At 39.4% G+C, this 24,810-nt stretch overlaps 1 protein-coding gene across 4 annotated transcripts in view; it reads left to right on the forward strand.

Annotated features, from left to right (window-relative positions):
- The window catches only part of myo9b.L (myosin IXB L homeolog), an 88,680-nt gene that overhangs the window by 6,242 nt on the left and 57,628 nt on the right, over nucleotides 1-24,810 (forward strand). For all 4 annotated transcript variants that reach the window (XM_041562997.1, XM_041563000.1, XM_041563004.1 and 1 more), the window contains one exon: nucleotides 7,614-8,480. In XM_041562997.1, coding sequence (XP_041418931.1) covers nucleotides 7,653-8,480 — 828 coding nt within the window. In that variant the 5' untranslated portion in view covers nucleotides 7,614-7,652. The remainder of the gene's footprint in view (nucleotides 1-7,613; nucleotides 8,481-24,810) is intronic.

A 24,810-nucleotide genomic window follows, 5' to 3' on the forward strand; every position in this document is an offset into this window, starting at 1 on the left:
ACCTTTCTTCATGTCTTTTAGAGCCATGCTCCTCACAGAAAGTTGTTCTACCTGTTCTGTGTCCTCCATGCAAGCTTTTTAACCTTGTATATTTCTAATCCTCTGGTGGCCAATATGGCACTTCCTGCTCTCTAGGAAAAAAAAAACATTCTGCAGATGGGGCATGTTTAAGGGAGTAAAGATACATGCTCGTATCTGCTTTGTAACTTGTGTGCTTAGAAATTTCCAGATTTATTTGAACGTGCAAATCAAAATATCATTGAACTTCTGTCTGAGTGTCTGAATTATCTGCTAATATCATCCTTGTTTGTTCTTGTATTGTCTACAACCCCCAGGATTTGTCTTGTTTAACTAATTTAGAATGCTGGTTTGGTATTTGTTTATTCTTCTTTCGCTTTGTAATTTTTATCTTGATTTAAGAAAGGATTACCCTGCCCTACATGTGTCAATTTATTTGTATCTGTGTGCTCGTTTATTGGCACACCCCAAAACTCTCATTCATTGTGTTTTTAGTGAATCAGTAGCCAGACTCTTTGTCTGTAAATTGTAAGTTTTGTTATCTAGCTGTGTTGTTAGCCTGTATATAGTTCTTTAGGTGAAACTTCAAGGTGCATTAGACCTCTACTGTATAAGGCTACGGGCACACTAGTGTTCCCTCTGCTTCTCTTGGCCTAATCAATACGAGGAAGAGAGCAGTGAAATCAGCACTGCATTTAAAAGTACAGTTTTAACTTGTGTCCTTCTACATGGAACAGAGCGGAGATTGGCTACAAAATGCTTACGGTACTTTTGTGTATTTCAGGCGGGTCTCCACTCTGCTCGGCTCTGTGTAGCCACACACAAGCAGATACTGTATTTTTAAATGCAACACTGATTTCAGAGCACCCGCTTTTCTCTCATTAATATTCATTAGGCTGAGAGAAGTGGAGGGAATGCTAATGTGCCCTTGCCCTAAGAGCACACAAGGTATATAGCCTCAGTTCACTCCTCTCCATCTGCATTAGGGTGATGATGTTCCATCCAGTCTGCAGGCACACAGTCAGCCTTACAGAGCGGATATTGGTGTGGAAATGTCATACTATTCAGTTACTTTACTGTACAGCAATGTCAACTTCATGTGTCCGCATGTAGGCCAGCATCATCCCTGCTGCTTCTGTGCAGAAACACATTGGAGCAGATGGTAGCAAATCAACGTCTCCTTCTGCAGAGAAAACACAAGTAGAGTGGAGCTGCACCTCATGTGCCCTTAGCCTTAGGGCCATAATAGTCTTGGGCTGATAGCATGTGCAGCATGTTTTTACTTGCTGGAGATGTCCTGAATTTGCCACCTCTGTTTAAAAAGAAATTTCTATTGCCAGTGCTGAGGCATTTTTAGCTTGAAGATGCTTATGGTAAGCCTGACAGACTGCATTCTAAAGGTGAAAAGACTACAGCCTTTTTGGTGTCTAAAAATTCAGGCACTGACGCTGCCATGCATTTTCAATTCAGGTTAATTGTAGGGTTAACTGTCAGGCTTCTTTCAGTCACCTGAAAAAGTACTCCATCAGCCTTATTATGAATGCACATTATTTTATATGAAACAGGGGCACATATAGACTTATTCAGCATGAATGTCTGATGTAGATTTATAGTTCTTCAGCTCTACTGCAATGCAACAACCAACTTCCTCTGTTAAACAACATATGAAATTGCACTTTGTGGTAAATTTGCAGAACAGGGGTTAACTGTATAGAGCTTATTACTTGCTGGTTGTTACTGTTAAGTAAAATGATACACTCCATATGTAATAAAAGGCACTACATTTGCCTAGGAGCAGTTACCCATAGCAACCAATAAGATGTCTGCTGATTGGTTTCTATTAGTTACTGCTCCAGGGCAAATGTTGTGCCTTTTATTACATAACCCCATAAAAGTATACTTGATTACCCTTTGTGCCTCCTGATCATAATACCCGTACTGCTCTAGTGAGGCATTACATCTTGTGCTGTCATGGTTTAAACTAGATAGCAAGTATTCAGCAAGACAACTAGTCAGCATTTCAAGGCAGTGCATGTTCTCTGATTGGCCACTTCCCACTGAAGTAGCACACAACCATTAATGCAAGCTGGTACAGCACCAATCAATACACCAAGGAGGAAAAAGATATTTTCAAACTATGTGGAGAAACTTTCTCTCAGTTCTTTAGGAACTTTCTTTTCAATAGTTTTACTCTTACATTACCTTTTAGGGCTGTGGCATTTATTTTAAGCGATGATCAAAACACAATTATGGCAACAGATATAGAGTCCCATGTAATAGTAAATGATGCAAGTAGCCCTGACGGTAAAGGACAGATTCTTTTGTTGTACTTAGGGATTTCCCTGTTGTAGTTAGTAGCAATTAAACTACTTGGATATGTATGCATTCAAATACTTCTTTTAAAGCTACAAGTAAAGCTGGACATACATAGGCATATTTAAGTTGCCCAATAGACCCCCTTCAGACCAAGTTGGCAAATTATCTGCACGTGTATGGTGCTTCCCCAATATATATTTATTGGAAAATCAGGCAGGTTTGAAAATCCTGTCTGGTGAGGACCACATCTGCGCATTGATGTGTTGTTGTGTATGATCACCTTAACTTCTGAACTTGTGATCAAAAGGTGGCCATACATGATAAGATCCGCTTGTTTGGCGAGGTTGCCAAATGAGTAAATCTTTCCCCGATATGCCCACCAATAGCAGGGCGATATCTGGTTAATCCAAACGCCCAGCCCTAGGCCAAACAAGTGGATTATTTGAAGGAAATGGGAGCAGAAGGGTGGTAGGACCGCATTAAATATCCGATGCAGTCCTCGTTTGTGGGAAAAATCGAACCTCCCTGATCGATATTGGACGATTATTGGCCAGATATCGATCGGAGAGACCCGTCAAACGCCCCCACACACAGGGTAGATAAAGTGCTGAATCGGTTGGATTGCATGCCTAGCACTCTTCTCTAACTTTAATATAGCTCTGCGAACATGAGAACATCTTCTCCAGCCTCTCATGTAGTTTTTAATGAAGTCTGTTGTATAAAAGCTGCTGAGAGAAATTGGGAAAGGGGCTTTGAAACCTACTTTAAATGGCTAAAAAATTAAACAAAGTGCTTCTAAAAGAACTCTTTGTCACATTTATTTTTCAGCAGGCTGTACATCAACCTTTTAACACAACATGAATATTTCAAGTCACAGTGAAACCTAGATTGCTGCTAGACAATCAGTGTTGTAAGCCATGCATGTATGTATGTATGTGAGTGAAAGTAGGCACAGGATGTTTCAAGTTTCATTTACACTTTATTTGTATAATTTTCTGCTTGGTACAGCTAAAAACGAGAGAATATTGTTGCTGCCTTCTGAAACACAGCAAGTGCCAAATAACATGATCTATGGTTTATACACATACATACAAATGTTTTACTTATCACTGTTAACTTTTCCTCCTGTCCTGTGTGTTTTCTCCTGTCCTGTGTGTTTTTGTTTTGTTTTTTTAATAAGTCTGGCTGAGTTCTTAATTTTAAATGCAGTGGACACAAGGCTGTTTTTGGAAAAGAAACACAAAAGTTTGCAGTCTCACACTGAAATTATCCACATTTGCCTGCACCTGGGCCAACACATTTGTTTCAGGCACAGGCAGGATAGGATGCTAATGCCATTGTAGGGGCTGATTCTTGGCCTGCTTTTTTCAGGTTCAGCCCTGTCTGGCATTAGCCTTGCCCTATTTCAACTTGAATGGCTGCCCCCAGCTTATTTATATAAACTATAGTAGTGTTTCTGAAGCAAACACACCAAGTTTACCAGTGCAGAGCAACAGTCCATTATATTTTATATAATATATTATAATTAATTAAAAGGAGAAGGAAAGGCCATTTTACTTTGGGTGCCAAAAGTTAGGCACCCCCAAGTGATCTCATTTACTTACCTGAAACCCCAGGCTGCTGCACCTATCAGGAGAAAACTGCACCAGCCCACTATTCTTCCAGCGATCATCACGGATCGATTGTTTTCCTGCTTCTTCTTTCTTCAAATTTCCCAGAGCAGACGCATGCGCACTAGAATGAAATAGCCAGCTTTTTCATTAAAGTTCAACTTTCCGCTTTGCTGCCCATGTGCAGCCACAAGAAGAAAGAAGAAGCCGGAAGACGGTTGCTCTGTGGTACTCGCTGGAGGAATCCCAGGCCGGTGCAGTTTTCTCCTTGTTTTTCCACTTGCCCAGGGTGTCAGGTAAGTAAATGCGAACACTTAAGGGTTCCTAGCTTTTGGCACCCCCAAGAATAACAGGACTTTTGTTCTATAAAATACTTCAATTTTTTTTTCTCTTGTGCTACTGTCCGTTTAATATCATACTTTGAGTTTTGATGCTGAACTGTTGCCTTATCGACTAAATGCAGTTTACAAGTATACAGGCCAGCGGCATAACTAAAGACCTAGGGGCCTGGGGACACAGAGCTGCAGGTCTCCTAGCAGGCCTCAGCAGGGAAGTGCTCCCCAGTGCAGTATCAACACCAGCTCCCCTGCTTGTTGCATGTATTAGTGGTGTAACTAAAGCTCCCCATAGATGCAACGATTCTTCTTGCCGAACGACCAATTTTAGAGAAGTCCGACCAATCCTTTTGAAATTATTGTGCGGTTAGTGGGATTCGAGCGATCGTACATCTTATGATTTTTCGGCCGACATCTGTCAGGAAATTGATCAGCCAGGTCAAAAAATCTTTGTCAGCCCCAGTGCAATCTATATATGTTTGCAGGGCCAAGCAGGCAGCTCCCCTTTGTTTTCCTGGCAAATTGGTTGATTCAATTCGTACAATTGTACGAGAAAATCGTGGTCTCACGATGATGATCGGATCTTTTAAAAATCTCAACATCTATGGCCAGCTTAAGGGTGACAATTGGTAGTAATCCCTCTGTGTGCAACATGGATTCTTATTCATGCATGAATACATGGGAAGCTTTGATCCATGTACAGCTAAGGACTGAAGACTACAGAAGAGTTCCATTAGTATAAATTGAATTACCTGCTGACAAATTGGTTATGTGGCATCTGTTCCATTTACTAACAGGAAGCACTTAGAAGCAATCAGCATCTCCACAGTCTACTCTGGGATTTTTATTCAGACATAAAAATGACCTCAGCATGGCCTGGCAGTGAGTCAGTCTTGACTGGATATGTGTTGTGTGGACATACAGCAGCTATCACTTCCTGACTGATATGATATATAGTTGTGTAAACTGATTCTGTGTTGTCAAAGAGTTATTGTCATCAGTAGGATAACAATGTTTCACATAATCTGCACATTAGAATGTCTTGTAGACTTGGCAGTGAGAGCTGGAAGAGCTTTTGTAGTTTTTTTTCCCGACCCTAGACTGTATAGGGGCAGGGTAATACTAGCAAAGGCTCCCAAGCATGTTCCAATGACTTTGCAAATCAGAACCATTTTCAGGGTGATGGCAGATGGGGAGTGTCAAATCCGAAGTCGCTTGAAGCTGCTTCACTAGGAAAATTTGGGCTACTTCGGATAAACGTAGCACCAGACAAATCTCCCCATTTTCCAGCACCCGTAGCAACATAATGCACTTGCCTGTCAGTGGCAATCTCTATCTTTTTATGGGCACACTAGTTTATTGCATGCATCTTTCTTCATGATGAATATTAATGAGGAGGAGAGAAGCAGATGCTCCAAAATGAGTGGCTTCCTGTATCTGCATTTAAAAGTACAGTTTCAGCCAGTGTTCGACTACACAGAATGGAAGAGCAGAGAGAGAGAGAGTGCAGCAGAGATTGGCATCAAAACGCCTGCCTTTGTGTGTTTCAGGCCGATCTCCCCTCATTAATATTCACCAGGCAGAGAGAAGTGTGCAATACGAGAGTGTGCCCTTGTCCTTATGGTCTTTTCAAAGCTTATTGCTTGCATAGCATGTCAGTTGTAGCATAGGAGGCAGGGCACACTTCCATAGTTGAAAAGAGATAAGCACTTAAAGCACTATAGTCTTAATAGGTTAAGTAGAGATTAATAGGGGTCAGCTTCAATGCTCTTTACTCTCCTTTAAGGGCTAGTCCACACGGGGAGATAGCGATGCGTTTGCGGTCGCGGCGACAAAGCGCCGCGACCGGCGCAGGCGACAGTTTTGTATGGGCGCCTATGTAAAAACGCCTGTGCTAACCACACGAGGCGATGCGCTTTTCAACAGTCGCCTGAAAATGCCTCGCCAGGCTTTTTCAGGCGACTGTTGAAAAGCGCATCGCCTCGTGTGGTTAGCACAGGCGTTTTTACATAGGCGCCCATACAAAACTGTCGCCTGCGCCGGTCGCGGCGCTTTGTCGCCGCCACCGCAAACGCGTCGCTATCTCCCCGTGTGGACTAGCCCTAAGACAAAAACATTTCTTAAGCTGGCCATAGACGTGCAGATTTACCTGCAATATCGGACGAACGAACGGACGTCCCCATCTGCTACTAACCTTCAGTTTAAAAAAAGTAGTAAAAGAACAGATCAGACGATGTTCTGCCCTGACAGCAATTGTGCAAAAGTTTATGTCCGACAAAAGCTGGTGACCGTCTCCCACTGATATTGTCAGATCTGCAATACATGCAGAGATATTATCCTGTTCGATCGACCAAACAACCGATCTCCGCCGGACGAAAAATGACGGGACTCTCCACACGATTGAAAGTTTACGTCTATGGCCAGCTTTACACAAAATAAGGCTGATGCTACCAAGAAATTTTTTATTTGAGGCTGCTGTGTTGGTCTATATTTGCACTTGGTGCAGGAGTTACAGCACCTTGTGTCTCTAGATCAGGGGTCCCCAACTTTTTTTACCAGTGAGCCACATTCAAATATAAAAAAAGTTGGAGAGCAACATACGCATGAAAAATGTTCCTGGGGTGTCAAATATGATCTGTGATTGGCTTACTGGTAGCCTCTATGTGGGCTTGCAGCCTACAGGAGCCTCTGTTTGGCAATACACATGGTTTGTATGTAACTAAAACTTGCCTTCAAGCCAGTAAATGAAAAACAAGAGCCTGCTTTAAGGTCACTGAGAGCAACATCCAAGGGATTGTAGAGCAACATGTTGCTCACGAGCCACTGGTTGGGGATCACTGTCTAGATTATGGGGGCAGTGTTTGGGGCTAAGGTTTTATTTCTCAAACTCTTTATTATATTTTTTTTATACATTTGTGGGTATTGTTAAACTGCCTATGGCTTGATTTGGTGGAGCAGAGAACATGTGTGTCAGCATCAATCCATAATGGGAGTAGAGGAGAAGTGGAGGGAAAAAAAGGGGGGTAACTTAAGTTCTGTTTCATAGAAACTGAACGTGATATATGAAGAGTTCTATAAACTAGTAACTACTTGTTAAGGGTACTCCAGTTAAAGGTTTTTACTTTCATTTGAGATAATTGCACTCCGGTGGCAACTATTTTCCACTTATTTGCTTGTCAGGTAAATAAATATGTGGCATTTTATCCACTAATTGGAGATTCCGCACTCTGTGGCACTTAAAGATATTTACCACATCAAGACTTTGTAAGTGACATAAAACATTTCCAGGAGTAAATTTATTATAATACATAAGCCTATTTACATTGTTTTTCAGATGCTGAAGGCAACTCTCTGATGCAAGGACAAACACAGGATGAGTTTAAAAAATGACCCAGGCCATGAGAAGGCATCTTACTGTCTCTACATATACCCTCAGCTCTCTAATGAAGCCTCCACTTTGTGTACTGTTTTGGCAACCAAGGAATTATCAGCCTCTGAAGTGATAAAGAATGCAGTGTCTGCTCTGGCATTGGACAGCTGCAAGCACTATGTTTTGGCTGAAGTGAAAGAGTCCGGAGGGGAAGAGTGGGTGTTAGATCCTAATGATTCACCTGTGCAAAGAGTGCTGCTTTGGCCACGGAAGGCCCAAGATAGGCACCAGCAGTCAGATGGTTATTATTTCTTACTACAAGAGAAAGACCAGGATGGAAGCATTAAGTATGCTCACCTTCCACTGGTTTCAGAGGAGGAGGAGTCCAGAAGGTTGATGGAAAGGGGATTTCTTCCTCGTCTTCAAGTGGACTATAATGACTTGTGCAACTTACCCAAACTAACTGAGGATGCAATTCTTGATAACCTTAAGTCTCGTTTCTTGAACCAAAAGATCTACACTTATGCTGGAAGTATTCTGATTGCCATCAACCCCTTCAAATTCTTGCCTATTTACAACCCCAAATATGTCAAAATGTATGACAACCACCAACTTGGGAAGTTGGAGCCTCACATTTTTGCAATTGCAGATGTTTCTTACCATACCATGCTGAAAAAGAGGGTTAACCAGTGTATTGTCATATCTGGAGAAAGCGGATCTGGAAAGACGCAGAGCACGAATTTTCTAATACATTGTTTGACAGCACTAAGTCAGAAGGGTTATGCAAGTGGGGTAGAGAGGACCATATTGGGTGCTGGACCTGTACTTGAGGTAAGACTGAATTTTAGAAGCAAACCTGTTAATATTTTAAAAATATTACATTATATGTTTTTGTTTAGATGTATATGCTTCTGAAAACTGTTTGATAAAATAGCAGATAATAATACTAGGATAGATTGAAGAGTAGGACTAAATTGTCCCGTTTTTTTATATGGCCTAGGTGAACTGTAAGAAAAAAAAATACATTATTGCTTAGTTACCCGCAGTAGAACAGATTTATTGCAGGCAACTAATCTCCAAGTCTGCCATTTGCCTGACTGGTGTCACTGAGATGATCCAAGATGCCCACTGCTGTGCAGAGCTGAGGAGTCTGAATCAGTAGCCATATTGGGTATCTGGAGTCGGAGTTGCCAAAAATGTTCACATTCCTAATAACTTTAAATACAAGCACTGAAATAATCAAGTCAGATTTAAGAGCTTATGTGAAGGAGGATATGGCAGAAGCAATTCTGTTTCTAAGAACAATAGTTCATTTTGGATTGTATTTAGCAGATATTCTACAGCTACAGTTAGGCCCATAAATATTTGGACAGAGACAACTTTTTTCTAATTTTGGCTCTGTACATTACTACATGAATTTTAAATTGAAACAACTCAGACTTTAATTCAGTGGGTTGAACCATGGTGGTGATGTCCATGAGTTCAGCCCACTAAATTAAAGCTGAAAGTCTGCAGTTCAACTGCATCTGAGTTGTTTCATTTAAAATTCATTGTGATAAATGTACAGAACCAAAATTAGAAAAAAAAGTCGTCTCTGTCCAAATATTTATGGGCCTAACTGTTTATGCAAGGTTCAATTAATATATAAGTTGTTTAAGGTTTTCCAATAGTTTTTGGTTTATGTAGTAACTTTTTGGTTTAGAATTACCAAAGGATCTGATTTATATTTTTGAGCATTGGCAGTGATAAAATGCATGCTATGTTTTGTACTTAGCTTCTTTCAGTTAACATGGAAAATACATTCGGAAAAGTAACACCAAAAAATGAAAGCATTTTAAAGTAATTAAGATTTATTATACTGTTAGCATGCACTGGTAAAAGCTGTGTGTTTGCCTTAGAAAGACTACTATAGTTTATATAAGTAAGCTGCTGTGTAGCCATGGGGGCAGCCATTCAAGCTGGAAAAAGGAGAAACGGCACAGGTTACATAGCACATAACCGATAAGCCATGTCCAATACAATGGTTTGACCTGTAATGTGCTATGTAACATGTGCCTTTTCTCCTTTTTCCAGCAGCTTGAACGGCTGCCCCCATGGCTACACAGCACCTTGTATAAATAAACTATAAAATAAATTAGAAGTTGGGGAGCACCATCCATCCAATGCAAAGGACGGTGTGCAGGGTCAGATAATGGTTAATGATACAAAAAGGAGAAAAAGAAATGACCCATCACATTGCACCTTCCCATCCATGTGTTGTGAACACTCAAGTGAAGTGATTATTAAAACGTAACTTTTAATTGACGAGTAAAACTATGTCTAGATAGCAATATTAAAACACTGGTTAGATAGGGGGCTGATCGACTGATAAGCCAGGGGTAGGAGGGATAAAGTCACCTGAGAGTGACGGTTGGTTGGAGCAAAACAATAAATCTTGTCAATTTCTTGACGATTATTCCTATCACAAGGTATCAATTCGCAACAGGCCACCCCTTCACCCACCTCAGGATCCCTCCCTTCAGGTGTACAATCACCCTGCAGAGCGATTGTGTTAAAGAGGCCTGAATAGCAAGCGGTTATAAATTAGCCCAAATTATCAGAATATTGTTAGCAAGTTCTTTACCCCGCGGATCGTCCGATAACCAACCCCTTCACCCTCAAGGAGCACCCTCCCGATCCGTTTTCCCCAGCTAAATTACGTTGTCCCTATCAGACGCCTGCCTAACCAAAAGCTAAAATTGCGCCTGACGCGCGTTTCACCCGTTCAGTCACGGGCTTTATCCGCGGGGTAAAGAACTTGCTAACAATATTTTGATAATTTGTGATAGGAATAATCGTCAAGAAATTGACAAGATTTATTGTTTTGCTCCAACCAACCGTCACTCTCAGGTGACTTTATCCCTCCTACCCCTGGCTTATCAGTCGATCAGCCCCCTATCTAACCAGTGTTTTAATATTGCTATCTAGACATAGTTTTACTGGTCAATTAAAAGTTAAGTTTTAATAATCACTTCACTTGAGTGTTCACAACACATGGATGGGAAGGTGCAATGTGATGGGTCATTTCTTTTTCTCCTTTTTGTATAAATAAACTATAGTAGTCTTTCTGAAGCAAACACGCAGCTTTTACCAGTGCAGGGCAGCATTACATTATATTTTAATTACTTTGATATGCTTTCAGTTTTTGGTGTTCGTGTTCCGGAGTCGAAGGATTTAGTACCAACTCCACAGCCTGCTGCTGTGATGCCATACTGGATACACAGCACAACTCTGCCACCCAAAAAATTATCTAATTGTGAACTATTTCTCTCTGAATATTTACCGGTATATTTTGTGCACATTACTTACCTCCCTCATTTGCCAAGCAGTATGGCAGCTCCTGCAGCTATGGAGAATAAAACAGAATGAAAATTATATCCTTTTTAAAATAGGGCACGTTTCTCCTTCAGCGTGTTCCATATACTTTTATGTAGTTTGTTCTTTAAGGTTAGAAAAATCATTGCCTTTTATTTTTATTGAACTGCGGGAGCTAAAATTATCTGAATGCTGGCATAAAACAACGTGTCATTGTACTTGGCAACATCCTCTGTGTATGTCCTTGCATTGAGAGCAAACAATCAATCTGCTTACTTCATGAGTTCCGCTAGCTAGCTCTATTCTTGTGTGTAGCCATCAGGGTTAACTGTGTGAAAGGAACATTTGAGCAAATCACAATTTTACAAGGCTGCACAGGTTACATAGTAGATAACAGATTAGCTCTGTAACAGAATACAATAGCCTTCTGCGGAATATTTATTGCATTGGAGATAAAACTTATATTCCTTTTTTTTTTAAAGGATAGGCTACACACCTTTTTTTTTTTTTTTTAAAAAACAACCATGTCACGTGCCAAGTGCAATGTAGCAGAAACTAAAACAAACACGGAAATACCACACTTATTTCCAGGGTTTACACAGGGATTGCATTACACCAGGGTTGAAGACGGGAGAAACAGGAGCAAGACAAAACCATGTCAGACCCACAAGTTGATTAGCACAGTACATAAAACAGTTACAAGGTTGACAGTATAGATCTCTCCCTGGTATCCACATCTAGGTTACCCTCTCATTCTGTGGTATTTTAGTTGTGTATAATGACTCTATACCCTGCCCATACCCCCTAGTCTTAATTGGCTGTGAGGCTGACCTTCTGTTAAACCCCTCACACTAGGGAAGGAGAACTTTGGTTTCAGGGTCCTTCCCAGTTCCTTTGAAATATCCATATGGTATACAGTATTTTGACACAGCTTGTTCTTTGACTATGACAGTCTATAACAGGAAAGCTGCTTGAGATGATCACAAAACTCCTATTCTATTGTAAAAACTTGATTCTTATATAATATGTATGACATAGTGCTTTTTTGTGTAAAAGATCTTGTTATACTGACATGTTTTGAAATGTATTGGAATGTCGCCTCTAAGACCCAATATCTTGTCAGGATATTTTTTCCTTCAAAATACCCAATTTTTAGGGCTGTGGTGCATCAATTACTATGGAGCACAGGAAGTTGGGTGCTGCCTTCTTTTCATAGTAGGAGGAAGCAGCATTTTCAATGTCTGAAGAGCTTGTTTCTGAATCAGGCCACATTCTTGTAGTGCAAGAAATAGACTGGAAGTTTGTCTAGGGTATATCAATGTGCATCTGGTCAGTATCACTTTTTATTATTGTGAAGATACTGAATTTAGGGTGCATAATAGGTAAAAGTTAAAAATAATAAAAGGAAAACTTTCTTTAAGCACACAACTTTTTACATTACAAAAAAACTTGTGACAGTGATGTATTTTGAGGGTTCAATTAAAACTTCTTTTGGGTTTTACAGTGAACTATAAAAATAGTTTTACAGGGATACCATTTGCTGACTTCAGCTCCGGAACCTATTCTGGCTGCTTATTTCTCACTTTTCCTTCCTGTTTTCTGTTGAGCCTTAACTCTGTACAGGGAGAGGAAGCACAGTCTGTGTTTTAATCACTAATAGTCTAGGTTTGTGACTTCCATTATACTTATACTAGAAAATGTTACAGTTTATAGTCCAGCTCTTGTTATTTTGGTTTTACTTGCTGCGGGATTGTAGTGCATAAACCTTTTTGGCTGTGGCCGATTAGATATTGCCTAGCCACATCTTGCCAGACTACATGTGTGGGTGTGTAAATCAAGGAGGAAAGTCTAGAATCCGGAGCACTCACAGTCAGGTACTTGACTGGCACCACTTATTTTATTTCTCCTGTTAACATTTTTACTTTGGGCTTTATTCTTGTATTCTACAGTTGTTGAGTAGTTTTTAACTTTGTTGTAGTTGTTAGTAGCTTGGGAAGTGGGGCAAAAAAATCCAGAGGTAGTTATGAGTCCCTGCAAGCTCATCAGGTGATTGCCCCTTGGAAACATATTAGTTTGTGTTTTCTATTCACGAAGAACAAAACTATTGCCTTTGTGACATTCCTTGAAAATAATCCACCCTCATATATTTAATTGCAACACCAAGTAGCGATAGATTCAGTGTAATTGACCTATAACCACTGCTTCCGTCCAGGGAAGCATAATATCCGACAAGAGAAGTTAAGTGGTTAATAATGGGTCCAATACGCAGAACTTTGCTGCAAAATTCGTATGCTTATTGGACCCATTATTAACCACCACTTCTCGTGTCATATAGATTTTCATAGGGATTGCTGTTATTTTTTAAATTTATATAAACAGTCATTCCTTTTTTAGGCATCTGAACTACCATTAAGGCCTTGTCTCTAATGAATCTGTGTGCTGCCAATTATCATGGAACATTTCTTAATGCATTCTTGGCTTTACAAAGCAGTATCTTTTAGACTAAAGATCTTGCATGCATGACAGATCTGTTGTTTATTTTCCAAATACGGCATATTTGTTGTTTTCAAAATCCTTTTTAAATCACTACTTAAGTAACTTACAAAGTTATATTTCATTATCATTGCTATAAGATAACTACAACATTTTTTATTGAGGTATAAAGAGAATGGGTTAAGTACTTGGAATTCCTTATCCAGAACCCCGTTATCCAAAAAGCTTCAAATTATGGGAAGGCCATCTCTTATAGACTCCATTTTAAACAAACAATTCCAGTTTGGTTAAACTGTTTTTCTTTTTTTCTGTAATGATACAACTGTTCACTAGTACTTGATTCCAACTTAGATAATGAACATTTTTTGGAGGCACTTATTGGGTTTATTCCATGCTTAAGTAATAGTTCAGTGGAAAAAATAAAAACTGGGTAAATAGGGTGTGCAAATTAAAAAAAAATTCTAATATAGTTAGCCAAACATTTGATAGAGGTTGAGTGAACTGATGTCTAACATAATAGCCTGAACCCAACTTCATGTTTTGCAGCTCTCTAAAACTTATTTAGTCAGTGACTTAAAGGGGGGCCGAATGGGACAAAAATTGTTCAGTTAATTTACTTTTGATCCTCGGCATGCAGGTCAGATTCAAAATTAAATGATTATGACCCATATGCCCCCCCATTGACTGGTAACCAATAAGAGAGCTGCAAAGCAGGAAGTAGTGTTCTGGCTATTATGTTAGACAGCCGGACACTTCAGCCTTTTTTGGCTAATTTAAACATGTTTTATTTTGCACAGCCTATCTATTTGCCCAGTTTTTTTTTTTTACAATGAACAATTCCGTTAGAAGAGTTAAATTATAGTGCTCCAAATCACCCCAGGTCTTGCGCATATTGGAGAACAGGTCCCATCCCTGTACCAGAAAATTCACTTCCCTATGCTAGCATAACATGTAACTTTTTCAAAACTTAATTGATTTCTTGCTTACACATACAGCAGGCTATGTTGTATTGAACTATAATATAATAAATAGGCTTGAAGAATGCAAGAAACCTTCTCTGCTTTTGACATCATTATTTACTCAGATGTACAAAACAGTGAAAGAACAGTTTATATGATATCCACCCTCAACTACTGCTGAATAGATTATGTATAGTATTACAGTTTAGTAGATAATAGTAACAGCTTTCTGCATCAGTGCGTGACAGTTCATTGAGACAGGCAACAGACTGAGGGCATTTCTGGATGTGGGCTTTTCAAGTAGACTGATATCTTTGTTCTGTATTGTCTGAGGAAATATGTGGTCATGGAGACATCTCTGCCTGTGCAGAAAGAAACTGTTTTGTAGACTTCACCTCCAGTGTAGAAAAGGTAAAAATAGTGTCAAAAACCATTTGCCAGACTGTCTCTTTAACCTTTTCAAATTGCTCTATTATCTATCTATACAGGTTTAGGATCCCTTATCCGGAAACCCGTTATCCAGAAAGCTCCGCATTACGGAAAGGTTGTCTCCCGTAGACTCCATTATATCCAAATAATCAAAATTTTAAAAGTGGTTTTTCTCTATAATAACAAAACAGTAGCTTGTACTTCCAAACTAAGATATAACTAATCTTTATTGGAAGCAAAACCAGCCTGTTGGGTTTATTTAATGTTTACATGATTTTCTAGTAGACTTTGGGCATGGAGATCCAAATTACAGAAAGATCCCATACTTTTTTTCTTAGTTTGTCTTTGTCCCAACATGACATTTTTCTTTTTTACCCCTCTTCTGTGCCATTCTCTGCTTTTTCCCCACCCTTCCTGTGTTTCACTATCTTTTTGCCTTTCTCCCTCTGATACAAAGATTAACTACTAGTTTGCAAGGTTGTTTCATTCATTGTTTTAAAGGAACAGTAACACCAAAAAAGTGTTTTAAAGGAATGACAATATAATGTACTGGTAAAACTGGTGTGTTTGCTTCTGATACATTAGAAAAATAGGATGGCACACACATATGCAAACGTGCTTGAATTAAAGTGCTTTTATTGTGATCTCAAACACAACGTTTCGGAGGCACAACCTCCTTTATCAAGTGTTTTCTGTGTTTGCTTCTGATGCACAACTATAGTTTATATACACAAGCTGCTGTGTAGCCATTTGAGCTGCCATTCAAGCACAGGATACACAGTAGATAACAGGTACTTCTGAAAAATCCCATTCTATACTATAGAGCTTAACTGTTATTTGCTGCATATCCTTTGCGTTTTCTCCTTTTTCAGTTTTGAATAGCCACCCCTGTGGCTACAAAAAAGCTTGTTTATCTAAACTATATTTGTGTTTCTGATGCAAATGCACCAGTTTTACCAGTGCAGTGCATTATATTGTCATTCCTTTTATTGTGTTACTGTTCCTTTAAGACTACTGCTAAACCGGGGGGGGGGGAGAAATCAACTTGCTGAAATACGCAGGCTGATTTCAGCCCTTGTGCGGGCAGTAGCCTTTCACATCTGGAACCACTTTGTCTGATCCAGCACGAACACACTACGCTGATTTCAGCATAAAACATTACAGTTCTTAATTTCGACCTTAAACTCTGAACACCTAGTTAAAGGAGAACTAAAGCTTAACTAAAGAAGTAGGCTAGAAATGTTGTACATTATGGGGCAAATTTACTAACCTCCGAAAATTTGCCAGCGTCAGCTTCACTCACATCGCAACACTTCTCCAGGCATAGATTCGCCAGGACAACGTTAATTCACTAAAATCTGAAGTTGCGTCCAGGGCGCCGAACGCTGGCGAAGTTGTGCTAGCATTACTGTGGCAAGTAAAGCGAAGTTGTGCTAGCGTTGCCTCATTTGCATATGGCGAAAAGTTCAATGGACGTATATGTTGCAGCCAATGCATAACACTACACAAGCCCAGAAAAACTTAATAAAATAAAGTTGTTATTTTGCCCTACACATGAGCCCAGTGTATAGTTTATGTGCCGTATGTTAGGAAATGTAGGGGGAAGCGGGTTACCCCAAAAAAGTTTAACGCTATTATTCAGCCTATCACCCTGAAAAATTAAAAGACGCTAGCATTTTTTGGGACTTAGAAAAATGTTTAACTATTTTTTGAGGAAGTCCTATCTACTCATTGCACTTCGCCTGGTCTTAGGTGGCGAAGGCAAGTCTGGCGCAAGAGGTAATGTGCAGTAAAATCTGCATTTAGTGAATTTGCGTAGTTACGTCCATTCGCCAGAGCACAACTTCACCAGGCGTTAGGGAGCGAAGTACCACAAGAGTCTATCTCCTTCGCTAGTGAAGTTACGCCCGCGTTAGTCACTTCACCCTTTAGTAAATTTGCCCCTATGTTTTGCTCTTCTGTACCAGCCCAAGGCAATCACAGCCTTTTGGCAGGGGAAGATCTGTGTCTCTTAAGATGCTTCAGTAGCTCCCCATCTTCTTTTCTGCTGATTCACTACACATGCTCTGTGCTGCTGTCACTTATTGAGCTTAGGGATCAACTCAAAATATACAGTATATATAGAATATGAATGTCACAATATAAGGCTGATTAATAATCAATATACTTAATTACTACATGGCAACTTAGAAACCCAGAAACATTGCAACTCCCATCAGAATTTAATAAAAACCAGCTTTTTAGCATCAGCTTATATTACAGGCCAACCTCTTTTCTGCTTGATAATTTGTGACAACTCCTAAACTTAGTTGCTCAGAGCCCACTGAACATGTGAGTGTCGAAGACACTTTCCAAGAGGATGTCCCCCTGTGACAAGTTTGATGTTCTGGATTATTGCTTCTATTGAGAAGCTGAAACTTTATGCTGGTGCAATACATTCAGTATATAAAATGTGGCGTTTTTAGCATTAACCTAGGGTACTTCTGAACGAGCCTAACAGAGCAGTCTTCTTTCTGCTTTTTTTGAAAAGACATACTTTAAGTATAAAGTGTTTTCTTTCACTCAACTGCGTGTGCGCCAGTCCGGGCCATCCCTCTGTGGTACTTGCTCAGAAGTTCTCCAGGCCAGTAAAGCTCTCCAGCTATCACATTGCTAGAGTTCAGTTTACTGTACCAACCAGGCAGCAGTTACAGTCAGAGTCTGGAATATAAATAGAGTTCCTGAAAAGTGAGAAAATTTATAAAAAGTAACAAAAACATTGTTCTGTTCTAATTTAAAAACTAATAAAAAATAAAGACAGGTTTAAAAGTTGTTAAAATAGTACATTCTTTAACATTGGAACATTAAAAAATAGTACATTCTGTAACCATGTAATATTGTTAAAGGGAAAATACAGTGGTTTGAAAAACTATTTGCCCCCTTCCTGATTTCTTATTCTTTTGCATGTTTGTCACACAAAATGTTTCTGATCATCAAACACATTTAACTATTAGTCAGAGATAACACAAGTAAACACAAAATGCAGTTTTTAAATGAGGGTTTTTATTATTTAGGGAGAAAAGAAATCCAAACCTGTGTGAAAAAGTAATTGCCCCCTGAACCTAATAACTGGTTGGGCCACCCTTAGCAGCAATAACTGCAATCAAGCGTTTGCGATAACTTGCAACGAGTCTTTTACAGCGCTCTGGAGGAATTTTGGCCCACTCATCTTTGCAGAATTGTTGTAATTCAGCTTTATTTGAGGGTTTTCTAGCATGAACCGCCTTTTTAAGGTCATGCCACAACATCTCAATAGGATTCAGGTCAGGACTTTGACTAGGCCACTCCAAAGTCTTCATTTTGTTTTTCTTCAGCCATTCAGAGGTGGATTTGCTGGTGTGTTTTGGGTCATTGTCCTGCTGCAGCACCCAAGATCACTTCAGCTTGAGTTGACGAACAGATGGCCGGACATTCTCCTTCAGGATTTTTTGGTAGACAGTAGAATTCATGGTTCCATCTATCACAGCAAGTCTTCCAGGTCCTGAAGCAGCAAAACAACCCCAGACCATCACACTACCACCATCATATTTTACTGTTGGTATGATGTTCTTTTTCTGAAATGCTGTGTTACTTTTACGCCAGATGTAACGGGACGCGCACCTTCCAAAAAGTTCAACTTTTGTCTCGTCGGTCCACAAGGTATTTTCCCAAAAGTCTTGGCAATCATTGAGATGTTTTTTAGCAAAATTGAGACGAGCCTTAATGTTCTTTTTGCTTAAAAGTGGTTTGCGCCTTGGAAATCTGCCATGCAGGCCGTTTTTGCCCAGTCTCTTTCTTATGGTGGAGTCGTGAACACTGACCTTAATTGAGGCAAGTGAGGCCTGCAGTTCTTTAGATGTTGTCCTGGGGTCTTTTGTGGCCTCTCGGATGAGTTGTCGCTGCGCTCTTGGGGTAATTTTGGTCGGCCGGCCACTCCTGGGAAGGTTCACCACTGTTCCATGTTTTTGCCATTTGTGGATAATGGCTCTCACTGTGGTTCGCTGGAGTCCCAAAGCTTTAGAAATGTCTTTATAACCTTTGAAATTGAACTCAGGTGTGATAAACCACAGTTAAGTTATTTTTTAACAAGGGGGGCAATCACTTTTTCACACAGGCCCATGTAGATTTGGAGTTTTTTTTCTCCCTTAATAACGTAAACCTTCATTTAAAAACTGCATTTTGTGTTCAATTATGTTATCTTTGACTAATAGTTAACGGTTTTTGATGAGCAGAAACATTTAAGTGTGACACATGCAAAAGAATAAGAAATCAGGAAGGGGGCAAATAGTTTTTCACACCCCTTTTTAACATGAGCTCATTCAGTAAGGCTTAAAGGAAAAAGTGCGTAAATACTATTATTTTTAAAGGAAACCATATTACTCTAACCATTTCCCAGCATACCTTTAGGCTGAAAGTGTAATGCAACCTGTCCCTCACCTTCAATTATGAAGTAATGGATTCTGGGACCTGAAGTCCATCTGCTTTCCATAGTGGGTGGTGCACAGATTCTCTGGAATAGTGATGGGCGGGCCGACCCTAAATACGTGAGTTGGGGCCAGCTTCAAGACAACCGTTATGGTCTGCACCATGCGCCCACCCTGCCTACGACTTTACAATGCCCCGATTCTTCCTCAAGTCAGCGCTTTTTATAGACTCTCACCTAAGTGTCCCGCCTCTTCAGTGACACCAGAGAGGGTAGGGTGTGGGTATGTAAAAAGCGAAGCATGCTGGGTTAGGATCTGGTTTTTGTCGACCTGCAGATCATTACCCTGGCAAGTAGAGTGACTTTAAAGGGGAACTAGAGTCTAATACAGAATAATGCTAGAAATGCTGTATTTTGTATACTAAACATAAACTTACTGCACCAGGAGCCTAATTAAACAAATGATTTCTTTTTTCAAAGTTGGCCGCAGGCGGCTGTCTTCTTGTAACTATCTTTGCAAGACCATGCACATGCTCAGTGTGGTCTGGGCTTCAGTTGGGAAGTTAAGCTTAGGGATCGTCATAAATTATCATAACAGCAGAAGCCAAATAATATCTGTCATAGAAGCTGATATAGCAAGACTGATTAATAATCAGAATATGCAGACTGCACTGGGTCTGCAGATACAGGTAAAGAAACAACAACTTTATTTTTTTTGATGATAGTATGTCCTTAAAAAGATTATCATATGTTCCAACATCCTAGGCACTTTAATCATGTTACAAAAAGAAAAATGGGCCTCTGTTCTTTTTAAACACAGAACAAATGAGTACAATGATCTCTGTTACTGAGCAGAAACCGAAACATACGTTTCTTCATTTCCAGTTAAAAAAACAAACTTGTGTTTTTTTGTAAACATATAAAATTCTATAACCTATTTTCCCCCAAAGCACTTGTGCAACACAGAGCAAGCATTGTTTTTGGATCAGTCTGGCAGTGTGTGCTTTTATTTTTTTAAATAAAAAGAGTACAAGCTGTGACCAGTAACATCAAAAAATTTTTTTAAAGAATTCGTTAGTTTAGAACGAAAAAAAACTACCAAGACAAATTATACTTTAAAATCACAAAGTCTTTATTAAGAAAAGGCGAAAGGGCGACCATCCATCCTGCGGGGCTCGATTCCATCTCCCTGGCTATTCTACTGACAGGTCTTTGGTGGGGGGCGGGGCATCACCAGGTCCCCATCCTTTTCCTCTTCTTCCTCTGCCCGTGTCTTCTCCCACCACATCTGCAAATGGCAAAGTATAAGGCTGCTGGGGCTGAGGGGAGAGACCTGTACTCTCCCCCCTTCTAACTGGTGCCAACCCCCACACTGGGCAGCAAAGCTATGGGCACACAGGTAATATCATGGAGGAACAGACTGAGCAAAGTCACAAGGGCCCCAAGTGAGCCAGATCCAGGGGCCTCCCGTCCACTCTGCACCCTGCGGCCCCCACTCACTGGACCGCTAACTTCTTCATAGAAAACATTCTTCAGCCGGACTTTAGCTGCAGGAAAGAGACCCCTGGGAAGAGCAGCTCCAGCCCTCTGCACAGCTGCCTGAGAAACTCTACTCCCAGCCCAGACTTTGACAGACCAGAGAGTAACAAGGGCAGCGACTCAAACCGGCTCTGCTCCTGGTCTGAAACACGGCACAGACGGAGCGCTTGCGCTGCCCAGCTTGCTTTATTTCTTAAAAAAAGACTTTGTGATTTTAAAGTATAATTGGTCTTGGTGGGGGTTTTTTTCGTTCTAAACTAACGAATTCTTTAAAAAAAAAATTTTGATGTTACTGGTCCTTTAAGGGTCCACTAAGTAAATAAACATCATATGATTAATTCTGATGATGGCACTGTGGCCATTTTCTCCACAATTTTATGTCTGTCAAACTGCTCATTATGCCTTTTCCATCTTCCATTCAAAAAAAAAAAAGATCACTGGGCAGCACCAACGATGGTGTTTTTAAGCCCAAAGATTCTCAAGCATTTAAGACCAATACTGGATTTGTTGGGCATTTGTTATTTAAGAGAATGGTAGACAGCAGGGGCGCTATATTCTTTTTCTCTGCCAGCTAAAATATGCCACAAGAAATGTCTAATGTGCCATCAGCCTAGACTAACGCTGTCAAGTGCTGTGAAAGCAGGACAATGCTTGCCTCATGAGATCCATTTATATTTTGTTACATGCATGCATTAAGTGAAGAGTTCTGTTTCTAATGCTATTGTCCTTTAGCTCTGCAAGTTGTACTTGGAGGGTATAAAGAAAAAAATAGTGTTTCTTTGTTTTTGTTCAATATATTTTCCGTTTTACAGACAATAAACTATGAGGTCACAGCCTATGTTTTGAACATTTAAGAACATTTCCCTCTGCATAGTTGCTTTAATACATTAATGCGTATTAATGTACCCGGGTAATCTATTCATTGTTTATTGTAATAGAATATTCACATCTATTTATAACAAGCAGCCTTTCCCTTTGACAGCCTTGTCTTGTGGCAAGTGGTATGGTAACAGACCGTGAAATGTATAAATGCAAACATGCAGAGGAGCCGTTTAATTCACACCGTATACTGTACAGGTATATCCGGAAACCCGTTATACAGATAGTTCCGAATTACTGAATGGCTGTCTCCCATAGACTCCATCAAATAATCCAAACTTTTAAAAATGATTTCCTTATTCTCTGTAATAATAAAACAGTAGCTTGAGCCACACTAAGATATAATAATCCTTATTGGAAGCAAAACCAGCCTGTTGGATTTATTTAATATTTACATTATTTTCTACTAGTCTTAAGGTATGAAGTTCCAAATTACAGAAAGATCCGGAAACCCCCAGGTCATAAGCATTCTGGATAACAGGTCCCATACTTGTACCTTAAAAAAAAAACAAAAAAAAAACTGATTTACTTTTAATGTTGAACAAATCTCATTATGCATGCATGGTGGGTTGTGGGTTTTATATCCTGGTACTTGTCGGTTTCATGCTTTATGAATTTTGTAAAGTAGCAATACAAGCAATAGTCTCACAAACAAAGTCTTCATCGCAAGATAAGCTAAAGGGGCAATATACACGAGCAAAATAAGAACAGCTTGTTTGGAAAATTTTGCGGTTTCCCTTACTACCGCCCCTGTAATCAAGACCTTTTTAGAGTTAATGGGCTCAATGAGACTTAAATGAGACCTTCTTTGAAGCTTGTATCTCAGACTTGAGTGTAATGAAAAAAAATCATTTTACATGTGTTTTAGGGAAACATTAAGTTGCCCAAATATGGGGCCTCTATATTTTGTGATCTAAGAAAAAAATATAAAAATTATTTTTGTACCCAGTTGAGCTACTTCCTGTGTGACTCATTAGTGACATCAATTCCGGTTTACACAGTCTGCTGTAGGTATAGGGTTGGTCTCCCTGGAAACCACCTGCAGGTCAGTCAAGTTGTGGAACCTGGTTGGACTCGGGTCTGTGCAGGTTTCTATATCGGGCTTACAGGTTTGTTAAACAGCACACACACAAAGGGTTTTTATATTTAGTATGACATGTTACAAAAAGGAAATTATCCCATATATACCAGAAAGTATGTAAACAGAAAATTAGCTATAATATTTTTAGAAAAGTAAAATCAGAAAGTAAATCAGAATTTCCAGCACTAATCTCATTCATCAGGCCGTGTACATTTTTTTCAGACACTTTTTACTTTAACAGTAGAATACCAGTGCCCCTCAGATGTTCCTGCGTAATTGTGCTCACTACATGTAGCTTCTACACTGTCATAGTTTTATGTTTAAGCCAAGAAAAAAACCCTGCTGTGGATTTCCATTTACCAACTTTTTTGGCTATGTCCTTAAATTTCATACCTCTTCTTGCTTTTTAGGGGTCACAACACAAAAGGATGTGGTACATTTTAAGGAAGGATTTATCCATCTATTATAAGAGACACTATGGCTCATGGAGCTAACAGTTTTTTCTGAGATGGTGGAAAATACAGCTGTAAACTGCCCATGTTTTCTCTAAAGGGGTTGATCACCTTTAAATTAACTTTTAGTATGATGTAAAGAGTGATATTTAAGACAATTTGCAATTGGTTTACATTTTTTAGTTTTTGTGCTTTTTATTCAGCAGCTCTCCAGTTTGCAATTTGGTTGCTAGGGTCCACATTACCCTTCATTGATTTGAGTAAGAAACTGCAATATGAATTGGAGAGGATCTGAATGAGCAATAAAAATTAGCAATAACAATACATGTTTAGCCTTACAGAGCATTTGTTTTTAGATGGGGTCTGTGACCTGCATTTGAATGCTGGAAAGAGTCAGAAGAAGAAGAAGACAAATAATTTGCAAACTCTAAAAAAAATGAGGCCAATTACAAAGCTGCTTAGATTTAGTCATTCTATAACATACTAAAAGTTAACTTAAAGGTGAACCACCCCTTTAAGCAACTTGAATGGCATCATCCAGCCAGTGTTGTCCACAACAATTATAGCGGCTAGATACATAGTAAAGCAGCAAGTATACATACACCTCTTTACTTTTATACCATTCAAGCTTTACCAACCCAATGACAGTTCCTCTTAAAGGTAACATTTCAAGACATAATTAAGACATTGCAAAGCTACAATGTTGAAAAATACTTATGCATGGTGAGGGTTTTAGTTCTAGCTTTGAAAACCTCCATTACAGTGATTTTAGGATCTTTTTAGACTCATTTTGAGCTAGATATGCCTGTTGTAAAGCCATCATTATTATGCAGATTATAACCCTGTTCTCATGTATTTAAATAGTGCTTCAAAAAAATAAAAGTTCTACATGCAAGTCAAACCTAAGCTTCTCTGGACAAAAAAAATGTATCCAGATTTTCTACTTTCTGAATAAAGTGGAGCCATAACAAAAAAAAATCTTCCTTTATTCCTCCTATTAACTGAGAGAGCTTTTGGAATTGGTAAAAATATAAGGAAGAGCAGAGGTGATGCCTAGCATCTTTTGGCCCAATGGGGTGCCTCAATGCATGGGACTGTTTGAGTGGCCGCTCATCAGCACTAAGAACTGCTCATTTGATGAGCTCTCCAAATGAGCCAACCATTATGCTGTGTGACTACCAATGAGGTTCAAAATTGGTGCTCTGGTGACCCTTCAGGATAGGACTTTACCACTTTTATATTTATGATATCCATTTTTAATAATACTTCTTGTAAAATATATTTTTACCTTGTGTGCTTCTCCGTACTTCCTCTTCTGTTTTCATTAATGAATGTTGCCACTAGTTTACTTTGTATGACTAGTCACCAAACAGGAGATCAGCTCTATCTGTTTAATGTTGCTCAAATGAATAGAAACAATTTTATATTATATTTTTTTTTTACAGACCAGGCTGGTGGATAAATGTTGATAAGTGTGTGACATTTGATGTGATTTCATAGCCTTAAGATAAACAGTGATTAAAATCACTTGCAC

This window comes from Xenopus laevis, chromosome 1L, assembly GCF_017654675.1.
Source record: "Xenopus laevis strain J_2021 chromosome 1L, Xenopus_laevis_v10.1, whole genome shotgun sequence".
Lineage (NCBI taxonomy): Eukaryota > Metazoa > Chordata > Amphibia > Anura > Pipidae > Xenopus > Xenopus laevis.